At 35.7% G+C, this 12,459-nt stretch overlaps 1 protein-coding gene across 1 annotated transcript in view; it reads right to left on the bottom strand.

Annotated features, from left to right (window-relative positions):
- The window catches only part of TTN (titin), a 501,281-nt gene that overhangs the window by 161,351 nt on the left and 327,471 nt on the right, over window positions 1–12,459 (bottom strand). The window contains exons 230-235 of the mRNA XM_078776713.1: window positions 11,901–11,954; window positions 9,743–9,793; window positions 7,725–7,775; window positions 7,184–7,234; window positions 2,589–2,648; window positions 1,331–1,924 (exon numbers count right to left, since the gene is read on the bottom strand). Of these exons, the coding sequence (XP_078632839.1) occupies window positions 1,331–1,924; window positions 2,589–2,648; window positions 7,184–7,234; window positions 7,725–7,775; window positions 9,743–9,793; window positions 11,901–11,954 (861 nt within the window). The remainder of the gene's footprint in view (window positions 1–1,330; window positions 1,925–2,588; window positions 2,649–7,183; window positions 7,235–7,724; window positions 7,776–9,742; window positions 9,794–11,900; window positions 11,955–12,459) is intronic.

Genomic DNA, 12,459 nt, shown 5'->3' with positions numbered 1-12,459 from the left:
TTTTGGTCTGGGAAGCCCATGCGAGGTTTCTTCTTCTTCAGCCTCTCACAACCCTGGGTGAATATGCGATTAAAAAAAAAAAAAGTTCGAATTTTGCCAAATCTGTTTTATTCGTTTGTTAATTATATACCTCAGCCATTGACAAATCTGGAATTATAATTTTATTTGAGGTTCAAATTAACCCGGGACATTGTGTCAACCGATGCCTGCAAGTCTGTACATGTGATAAATAATTAATCGTTCACAGTCAAAGACTCTTTTTCTTCACGCAATAACAACTTCCAGCTTCCCGACCGTACATCCAATCATCTTAAAAATTTGCACACTTGTTACTCTTCATGACTTCTACTACAGTATGAAGTTTCACGTCGATCAATGAAGTGGTTCAAGAGATATAAATGTTTTTATTATTTGCGTTTAATTAACGATATCTGCCAAACCACGTGACCTATCGCAAATTCCAAAAGTACATCTTAGTAGACTGATATGCTGAACAGATTTGTGAATCTTTCCCTCGTTTGGATCACAAATGAGGGAGGACTTAGGTTTTAAATGTTTGTGCTTAAAAATTGTCATAACTCTGAAACCATGTGATGCATGACGTCATGCTCATCGACTTTTTTTTGTTTGTCATGGGTATGCGATTCTGCCTGCAAAGTTTGGCCTCGATCTGTTTAGGCGTTTTGGAGAAAATTGGATTTTAGTGTTTTTCACTCAAAACAATATGGCGGCCAAACCACGTGACCTGTGACGTCATAATTACCATTAAAATATTCTGCAGACCGAGTCCCTCCTATGGTAAAAAAATTGCTCTCAATCGGTCCAATTATTGCAGAGAAAATGGTTTTTAAAGGAAAACAGAAAAAAAAATTCCCCAAAAAATTCCCCAAAAAACTTCCTGGATCCGGAATAATTTCCTGAGCTTCACCAAAAACTAATCAATTCTTCCTTATCCCAAGTGCAATCATCCCACCAACTTTCATCCAAATCCGTTCAGAACTTTTCCAGATATCTTGTTCACAAACACATGAACACACACACGCGCACACACACACACACACACACACACACACACACACACACACACACACACACACACACACACACACACACGGACGGACACGATCGAATGCATTACTCTCTGGCAGGAGTAATAACAAGATAGAGCAATATCTTTAAATATTTTAGGAAGGGAAGGATACGGATGAACATATTGGAAAAATGAATGATTTCTATTTTTTTCAGCACACCCATGAGATCTATTCCATATGTTTATACAATAGGTAGATTGGTCTAAAAACACCTTTAAATTCTTTTTTTATCAGCTCACCTCTTTTCATTACTGGCCTCAATGGAGTCTCCACAGCATCCTCAGGATGTGCAGCTTCTGCCTCTGCCCTTTCACGATCAGAAATGTCATACTCCCTTTTTATTGGCTCTACCTCTTTTCCCTTTTCAGGGAACTTTTCTTCTGCAGCCTTTTCTTTCTCGTCAATATCTGTACGTCCAGGAATTTTCTTCAGTTGGATTTTTTCCTCTTCATCAGTTGATATGGGAACTTTGCCTTTGCCAATCACCATCTTTGGCTTCTCTGTTGGTACGACGTCCTCCTTCACCTTCTTCTCTGGCAACCCCTTTCGTACTGGTGTGACTTCGATCTCAGGTGCAATTTTTTCCTTCTTCAATTCCTCTGGTTTCCCTTTCAGTGGAACTCTCTCTGTTCGTTCAAATGCAATCTTTTCGCCGGGAGTTGTCACTTCTCTCACTTTCTCCTTCTCCTCTTTATCATGCGTCGTCACTTTACGCTCAGGGATTTGTTTGAGTTGAATTTTATCTGCATCTTTCTCTTCAGTGGGGAGCTTTCCTCTTCCCTTCTTCAACTTTATCTGTTCCACCTCCTCTTCTTTTGGTTTCACAGGTATTCCTACAATTTAACGGAAAGAGGGAACATGAAAAGAAATGTGATGTTACATCAAAACTTTATATTGAATCCAAAAATTTGGGTAATGAAAGTTAAAACACAACATGGTTCCAGCAAACAATAAAATGAAATGCAACAGAACTTTTACAATACAAATGTAAATCCTATTTCAATTAATGTTCAAAGGACTTATCATACCGGTATTTGATTTTTTAGTTATTCACTATCTTTAACCATGTGCTTGTGCATATTTCTAACACAAAGCACATGTACTGCGCAGCTTTCTCACCCATAACAACATTTTCTGCATGATCCTCTCTAATTGGTGTCTCTTTTGGAATGTCTGATTAAATGTAGGCAAAAAACACAATGGTAAATAATATAGTATTTTAAAAGCTGTAAAATAATGTTTCATGGAATACCAAGAGACAATATAACCATGAATAGAAAGTTCGAATTATTTCCTCATTTTCTGGTGTTAAACATAGGTTAGAATGTGGCATTCTAACCATCATGTAGCATTATGTAGCAGATGATAATGTCATCAAATATGATTTCATTCACATTCTTGGTAAATCATGTAATGAAATATCATGAAACCTCCACAACCAATAAAATTACATTTTATTAATGGTAAGCTCAAAGATAAGTGAAAAAATATTCTTACCACGGGTATGTTTAAGAGCCGCTTTAATCTCCGCTGGTTCAGCCACCTTGCCCCGCCCCACTGTAATAAAAAGGCAATACATGAGATTCTGAACAACCATTAGCAATCATTTTGATTAATATATATATATATATATATACACACACACACATACATGAGTGAGATTGTATTTCCCATTTAAAAAAAAATATAAAGGTGCAAACAACCTGGTGCCCATTTAATGGAGACATTTTGAATTGTCATATCCTGGAGTAGACGTGCCCACAGTTGGTCCTTCGTCCACTGAGCAGGAATCAATGTTGCAAAGAGTTTACAGCCATAGGCCCCACCCCTCCCAAGAGTCAAATCCCCCATGGGCTTTTTATGGCTACAGCTAAAAGGCTTTTTATGGCTACGTCTAAAGACATTGAGGTTGCTAAAGTTAGAATTTCAAGTAGTCTTCAGAATTCTGCTGACTCCATTGTCAACAAGATGTTTGACCAAGCTGTAAGAAATGGAATTTTCTACAGACAATTTTTAGGATCACAGCATGTCGAGTGAGAGAAATGGAAACTGTATTTGCAAAGTAATACAGGAAGCAAGACCTTTGTTGTCGATTTCAAAAGTTTTGTTCTCAATTTATTAAATAAGATAAAGAAATTGGATCTATTCAGGAGGATTGTGTCTGGAATCTTTCCAGCAATTGACAAGAAGGATATGTCTCAATGTTTTTTACAGTCTGGTTGATCCTCCTTAGGTTTGTAGATAGTGATAATGAGTGTGTTCTTGTCGTCCTGTGGGAGCTTTTGCTTGCCCTAACATACATTGTAGAAGGTAAGGGGTTTTGATCTGAGCTCAGTACCACTGTGCTTAAACACCTCTGGTGGAATTCCATCAAGTTGTGGTGACTTTCCGCATATAGTTACGTTGATAGTTTTGTCAAGCTCATCAGTACTTATCGGCAACCTCATTTCTTCTTGCAAAGGTAGCTGTTTGAGCTGTTATAAAACATTTGGACGGACATATCCATCTTGATTCAACAAAGCAGAGAAATGCGCTTCCCAATGATCAATGATATCACATATACAGTATTCACACCCCTTGACTTTTTAACATTTTGTTGTGTTACAGCCTGAATTGAAAACGGATTAAATTAAAAAAATTTATGTCAATGTTCTAAACAAAATATGCCATAATGAGAAAGTTGAAACGTGTTTTTCGAAATTTTTACAAATCTATTGAAAAGTGAAGTACAGAAATATCTAATTGACACAAATATTCAACCCCCTAAGTCAATTACCTCGTAGAAGCTCCTTTGGCAGTGATTACAGCTTCGATTCTTCTTGGGTATGTCTGTATCAGCTTTGTTCATCTGGACTTGAGGCGTTTCTCCCATTATTCCTTGCAGATTTTTTCAAGGTCTGTCAAGTTGGATGAGGAGCATCGGTGATCAGCAATTTTCAAGTCTTTCCACAGATTCTAAATGGGATTCAAGTATGGGCTTTTGTTGAGCCACTCAAGGACTTTCACGTTCTTGTTCTAAAGCCATTCCAGTGTTGATTTGGCTGTATGCTTGGTGTCATTTTTCCTGTTGGAACATAAATCTTCATTGCAGTCTAAGTCTTTAGCACTCTGAAGCATGTTCTCCTCATTGATTTGCCTGTATTTGGCTTCTTTCCTTGTTCCCTCTATCCTTATAAGTCCCCCAGTCCATGCTGCTGAAAAGCATCCCTATAAAATGAAGCGGTCACCACCATGCTTCACGGCAGACATGGTGTTAGATGAGTGACGAGCTGTGCTCACTTTCTGTCAGACATAGCGCTTTGCATTTTTGCCAGAGTTCAATTTTCGTCTTATCAGACCACAGGCTATTTTGCCTCATGCTCTCAGTCTTTCACATGCCTTTTTTTACAAAGTCCAGGCATGCTGTCATGTACCTTTTCTTCCATCCTTCCATCTCATCATTTTCATCTTCCTTCTATCTGGAAACTCTCCTATGAAGCCTAGATTTTTGGAGTGCTGCAGAGAATTGTCCTTCTGGCAAGTTCTCCCATCTCAGCCAAGGAACTCTGTAGTTCTGTCAAAGTAGTCATTGGGTTCTTGGTCACTTCCCTGACCAAGTTCCTTCTTACCCGATTGCTCAGTTTGGCCAGGAGGCCAGCTCTAGGAAGAGTCTCGGTAGTTCCATATTCTTTAAATTTCCTAATGACGGATCTCATTGTGCTTTTGGGAACTTTCAAAACTAGAAATTGGTTTATACCCTTCCCCAGATATACGACTCCTCACAATTCTATCTCGGAGTCATACAGACAGTTTTTCTTGGACTTCATGGTAGAGTTTCTGCTCTGAGATGCATTGTAAACTGTGCGACCTTATATACAGTAGAAAGGTGTGTTTCTTTCTAAATCATTAAATCATGTCCAACCAATTGAATTGGCTACAGGTGGACTCCAATCAAGTTGTAGACACTCAAGGATGATAAAAGCAAATTGGATGTGATGATGATGATGATGATGATGATGATGTGATGCACCTGTGCTCAATTTGGAGTGTCATAGCAAAGGGGATGAATACTTTGTTAATGTGATATTTCAGTTTTTTCTTTTTAATATATTTGCAGAACTTTCTAAAATCCTGTTTTCTCTTTGTCATTATGGGGTATTGAGTGTAGATTGATGAGGTAAAAAAATGAATTTAAGCGATTTCAGCATAAGGATGCAACATAACAAAATGTGAAAAAAGTGAAGGGGTCTGAATACTTTCTGAATGCACTGTATATATATATATATATATATATATATATATATATATATATATATATATATATATATATATATATATATATATATATATATATATATATATATATACATACATATATATATATACATATATATTTATTATATATATAAAAGAAAGGTTTTCTTTGTTTGTTTGTTTGTTTGTTTGTCTGCACGCGCTAATATCCTGAACGGTGAAAGGTAGGAGGAAACCTCTAAAACAAAAAATGTTGGGACGAGCCCCGGGAAGGTTATAGGCTAGGTGGCGAGGCCGGTCGAGGCCGGCTCGGCCGGGCTGGGTCCATTTCGCAATTAAAAGCTGAGCTGAATTATAGTAGTCAATCTTCTACGGCCGCGAGTAAAAGCTGAATTATACTAGTAAATTCATTCAAAAAGAACCCGGGCAACGCGGGGTGCTTTCGGCTAGTGTATATATAAAATAAAGTTTTTGTTTGTTTGTTTGTTTGTTTGTTTGTTTGTCTGCATGCGCTAATCTCCTGAACGGTGAAAGATAGGAGGAAACCTCTGCAACAAAAAATGTCGGGACGGGCCCCGGGAAGGTTATAGGCTAGGTGGCAGAGCCGGTCGAGGCCGCCTCGGCCGGGCTGGGCCCATTTCACAATAAATCTTCTTCTTCTTTCAAAATTCTCTTGAAGTACAACTTATGCACTTATTAGGAATATATGACTAATTGCAACACATGCTTTCAAAATTCTCTCTCGCGGAGCCTGACAGAAGAAAGAACAAGGAATCGTTGAGCACTATCTGATACTGGGCTCGCGTCAGACCTATGTACAGAAGATTAAATTCATTCAAAAAGAACCCGCGCTACGCCGGGTGCATTCAGCTAGTATATATACAGTATATATATATATATATATATATATATATATATATATATATATATATATATATATATATATATATATATATATATTGTTTTCGGCCCTATATCTCAATGGTGAAGAATCACTTTTAAAAATTTCAGATCCGGATCCGAATCTGGATCTTCACCAAGATCGTCATTTTGTCCTTGTCATACACCCAACCTCTCCACCAAACTTCGGTCAAATCTGTACACAACGTTTTGACATATTCTGTTCACAGACAAACAGACAGGTGAAAACATAGCCTCCACCTGCCTTTGGTGGCGGAGGTAATAGTATGTGGCCATGACTTTCTATGAGCCATGAGTCTGGGCATGTAATTTTCCCAGAAATGACAATTGGTTATTTTTAATCTTGTTCATTTATATATTGGTATTCTATTGGTCACCTACTAGTCCCATTGACACACTGGTTTTTTATTGGTATTTTCTACTGGTCCAGTATTTCCCTTCCCTTAATGAAACCAGTAAATCCTATGGGGTTTTATGGGATTTGTCCTATTGGTTTTCTCTGGGATTTTCGACCTGGAAAGGCAAACTCTTCTATCTACTTTCTTAACAATCCTCTCAAAGAAGTTCAGTCACTCAAACTCTTGGGTCTCACTCTCAGCCTTAATCTTTCATTCACGAGATCAAGTGCACATTCATTACCATCCATAATATTATCCTCATGTCAAAAACATCTTTAAGCAAATGAGAATTTTATGTTAACGTGGCCATACGGTGGACTATTTTCAGATGAAAATACTTATTTATTTGGTAAGTCCTTCAGGTCGCATGCGCAAATATTACTTGCCTTTTAGAAAGACAATAATTCAATCCCAGGAAAAAAACAACCTACTTTTGACAATAATGAAAAATAATGTGCTTATTTTATCAATTATTAATTTTTTTAATTGTTATTATTATTGTTGTTGGAAAGGCAAAAAGAGCATTAAATTCTAACTCACCAACAGTTGGCTTGAGCTTGGGCTTTGGAAATTCAGTTTCTTCTGCAATTTCTAGTTTGATCAGCAGGACAAAATACACACAATTGCATAAGAGCACAAACACAGCCTTAAACAAAAACAATTCAATTAATGAAGTTATTGTCATCCTTTTTTCTGAGATTGAAGGAAAAAATATTTTGATTTTGAATTCAAGCCTACAAGGGAATATACTCAGTGGCATATTGGTTAGAGCATCTGTTTGGAGTGTGAGAGTCGGCAGTTTGAACCTGACACTGACTGGATCACAACAAAGACTTTAAAAGTAGTATATGCTGCTTCCTTCCTTGATGTTTAGCATTTGAAAAAGAATGGAGCATTGACAAACAACCATGTGTTGACAGCCATTGTGTAGGCTTATGGGCCTAATGGCCTCCTTCTGTGTTGGGGTTCCTTGTGACGGAACTACGAGTATTATTATTATTATTATTATTATTATTATTATTATTATTATGCTGCATGTAATAAATGTATGTTGAATTGGAAATTAAAGACTATTGTTTACCCGTTGTAATGGTTTCCACCTTCTGAAGAGCAAACTTGTATTCTTCAGGCACTACAAGGAGAAAATAAATCATCTTGGTAAATTAATTACATTACAGGAATAAGACTTTCAAAGTTGTCAAATTTTAAACTTGAGGAGTATCAGCAGCAACGATTCTAAAAACTGCAAAAAGCAAAATATATACTTGAAAATTTAAACAATGAAAATAGTAGAGAATCAAATAATATTTGAGGCAGCTTAAAAGTCTTATGCATTCCAATTAAGTTTCAACAAAATATATGAACATATAAAATAAACAAAGTGAAATTGTTCCAAAGCATTCATATTAAAAACAAAACGTAGTATGTGCATCATTCAAAGACAAAAACAATTTAATTTAGACTAAACAATTATGGAAGTATGTACAGTACTTTGTATCTTGTTTATTTATTATATGATTAATACTGTGTATGAAAAATCATACCCGTGTCCAAAGGAAGCAGTTCAGTTTGACATTTTAAATATGAAATAGGCAAAGCATAGAAACGAACGAAAGGCATTAGAATTACCCTATAGAATTAAACACGGTGGGGTACAAAGGTTCTTCTTCATTTTTGATGAACGGACATAGCCAAATTTTGAAACGGCTTCACCGCTTAAAATTGTGACAATGAAATACTGACTTGAGTGAAATTGAGGTGAAATGGTCTGCAGAAACAGCGTTTTCTGGCTACTTTGGCTACATTTTCATTATATGAATACATTGTAACTTTGTGGGAGCAGGAGGGTCGGGATCACTGATTAGAATTAAGGCTGAAAACTGTGTTTGTGTAGTTTTAATCATTTGCTAATATGAAGAACATGTGGATAAGGGTAAGTCATCCTGTTTGTTTTCGTGCTGCAAGGAGATGGCAATGTAACAGTTACTATCTGGAGGGGTTAAGAATCTCATGTAACATGTCTCTCGTGTCGAACCAGGTGAGGCTGGGTGAGTGGGGAGGGGTAATGTGGCGTGTTTCTCTCCTACCCAAAAAGGGAGAAGGCTCCTCTCCAATAGCTATCATCAACGTGGGGTAGGAGGGCCTCGGACCATTCCTGGGCTGTCATTGTTGAGACGTTTGCCTCCCCATTTATCCGCTGTGCCCGTGGTGGAGCAATCCCCGACGCTCGATTATTGGCTGGCCTCTGTGAAGGTGACGAAGATGGCTAGTTCTGGGGGATGCTGAGATTGGTCAAGGGGTTTGGTCAAAAGTGGGGGGTTGGGAGGAACTGTGTCTAAAAGTATGTTCTGGCCCATTGTTTGTTGATTTTTTTTTGTTTGTTTTTTCTTTCTTTCCTTCTTTCTTTCTTTCTTCCTTTCTTTCTTTCTTCCTTTCTTTCTCTTTCTCTCTCTCTCTCTCTCTCTCTCTCTCTCTCTGGATTTCTTCAGAAAATTATGTACTTTTGACAAATATTTCTAGTTTTGCATTCAAAACATCATCTTATTTCCTCTCTTGTTTATTGTGAAGGTTGGAAGTTACAGCAGTGGACCCCCAATTATTATAAATGGTTTTCCTAAATGTGAACTTTTCATAGCCCAAAGTGGTGTATTTGTTGTTATCAGTAGTTGTAGAAACATTTCTGTTAATTAAAGTTAGCAATTCTGTTTAAACCAATATGAATTGCCAAATAAAATATGGTATGTACGATACTTCGTCTCACATTGGCATATTCGACAATGATTTCTAATATATTTGTGACACAAAGGTAGAATGGAAAAGCAAAAGAGAAGCTGATACTTTTCTGCAATATTCCTCTGATATATAATACATGGACAACTTCAGAAATAATGTTGGAATAAAGTTGTGTTCTGGTTACCATTTTCAAACCAGTGTTTCAAAAGATAAATTAATTGTGAATGTCAATGGATGCACATACTCATGAAAATGCTGCATTTAAAAATGGAATACAAGTGCATCACAAATATTTTATTCTTGAAAGTGTTTCTATTTTGGGTATATCACTGTATAAATACATTTCCTTTTTTTTTTTTTAATTACCTCTTGAAACAGGTTTGGGTTTACGAAGAACTTCTTCTTCCTCTTCATGTACTGTGAAGTAGAAAAATAATTCATTAGAATTATTTCACATGCTTTTGAGAAAACGTATTGACTTATTTGCCTTTGGGTGTAAATATACTCGCAATTAAGATAAATATATATAAAAAATAGAACCTAATTCCTTAAGGGATTGGTTGCACTGGACAAGTCCAATAAGATAATTCCAAAAAGCATTAGATGATTTTCCTTGCATTTCAACGATACCATCATTTCATATCAGCATTAATGTTTGAATATTTCACATTGTTCATGCATTGCAAAATTAAAACATTATCTCGAGAATCCTGCAGTCAAATGTATTTACCTTTGCACATTGCTCAGGTAAAACTATAGAGGTAAACATGTTAATCACATTTTGTAGATGTTACAACAGAAAAAGTCAAATTAAAATTCTGTAACACAAGTACTTTTCAAAGGAACATTTTCAATCGTCATCGAAGTTATCATGTCTCTTTTCAAAAAATTGATGGATAGTGAAAGAACACAGAGGTGTCAATTATTATGGTCCTAATTAACTTCAGTTGTAATTGTACATTAACAAGCATGGAATATTCCCCTTGTTAGTTTATCTTGACAAAAATATCATAACAGGTTGAGTAATGTCTTTTCAAGGAACCATATCAGGGCAAAAGTAATTTGTATTCTATTCAATCAATGTGAAACAGACTCAGTGGCATAATGATTGAGCATACATGCTCAGCCTGGGAGGTCAGCGGTTCAAACCAGACCATGGCTGAGCCATACAATAGACTTTAAAAACAAGGTAAGTGCTGCTTTTTGCTTGATATTCAGCAGCATTTAAATAGGACAATGCACAGAGAGCCATAGGTTGTTGGCAACCATAGTGTCGGTTTGATTGGCCTAATAGCCTCCTGCCTTGAAGTTCCTTGTAAAGTAGTGTGTATAATATATGTATATATATATATATATATATATATATATATATATATATATATATATGATTATATATCAAGCGTGGAAGCATGGATGACACATGCAAGCATGGAAATGGCCATAGAAAGATGATGATGATATACTGTATGTATGTATGTATATATATATATATATATATATATATATATATATATATATATATATATATATATATATATATATATATATATATATATATATGTTTGTGTTTGTAAATGTTTCATTTAGACAAATGCATAAAATGCATTCAATTGTAACAACAGGTTTATCCTCGGGAGGAACCTTGATTTTGTATTTTGCTTTAGAAGAATGACAAATTATTTTTTCTGCTTCGAGCAGGTTCAGGAAAAAGTTTATAATTCTGTGACAGTTGAAATGAAAATGATTTTGTCCAAAGAAAGTGCCTTTCTAAAATTGCATACATGCAGTCTAATCCAAAAAACATTTTCAGCTCCATTAGTAACTGAAAAAAGACCCAAAAAAGAAGAGTTATAAAACAAGTATATATATATAAGGGAGATATATATATAGTTGTATTCTGGTTACCATTTTCTGGTTACCAAAAAAAAAAGCCCATCAAAAATGACAGGTTAGAACAGTTTATTCAACAGTGCAGCCTCGTGAGCGTGCCAAAGTCTGAATCCTCGGCCTAGTGTCAGGTGTGCTTATATCTTCTTTATTTATTAGACATCCCATGGACGTAAATGAACACTCGGTTTGCTGTGCACGCGTTACACATCACAAGCAGCAAATTTCACCTCCCTATGGATTTTATTTATTGTTATTAAAAAAAAAAACACGCTTCTATACAGCGCCCTTGAGGCTTGCTTTGCAAGGTACCATCTACAATTCCAATAGAAGAGAAAGTCACATAGGAATCGTAATTTAGAGTCACATAGAAATTGTGAAAACAGTCATTTTTGTTGTAAATAGTATCAGGGAATAAATAGATAAAACAGGATGCAACATTTGGAGTATCAGAAGATGTGTTAATGATTTGGAAATTATTTGTCCAGAATGTTTAAAGAAAACGTTGTTAGATAAAAGAATTGTTAAGCTGAGAAAAACTGCACATAATAAATAACAACATTTAAAACAAAGTGTTGCTGTTTTGTTCAAACACAGTACAAATGCATTTTTTCTAAATAAAATGCATTTCAAGTACCTCTAATTGAAACAAATTTGGGTTTACGAGGAGCTTCAACTACCGCTTCAGTCACTGTGAAGTAGCAAAAAGTATTAAAGCTGGACAGTGAAGTCTCAGCAACATTGCATTAATTCCTGAAAAAAGGACTTCTTCAGAAAAAAAAAAAAACCAAGTTGTTTTGTCTGCAATGCTATCATAAACTGTATTATTGGCTTCCTCTTCTTCTGTGGGTAGGTGAAGTAAATAGTATATAATTCTTTGACAATATAACTGAAATTTGATTTTGGCAAAGAAAATGCCTTTGAAAAATGCACATATGCATTGTAATGGGAAAACAATTCGACTCCTTTATTAAATGAAAGAGACAATTATCTTCCCAAAGGAGGAGTTAATAAAACATGTGATTTTAATTTTTTACTGTTTCGAAAAGAACTGCAACAAAATTTCACATGTTTGGACAATTTGGAGTTCCTTTCTGATAATATTTTTTTACTAGCAGTGTTTTTATACTAGTTTACCAAATTTTTTTTGCAGTGTCCATGTGTTTTATACCTTTCCCACCCCCTCTCCCGCCTTC

This window comes from Myxine glutinosa, chromosome 1, assembly GCF_964187855.1.
Source record: "Myxine glutinosa chromosome 1, kmMyxGlut1.1, whole genome shotgun sequence".
Taxonomy (NCBI): domain Eukaryota; kingdom Metazoa; phylum Chordata; class Myxini; order Myxiniformes; family Myxinidae; genus Myxine; species Myxine glutinosa.
The sequence above is the reverse complement of the archived record's forward strand: the minus strand, read 5'-3'. Positions and strand labels throughout refer to the sequence as shown.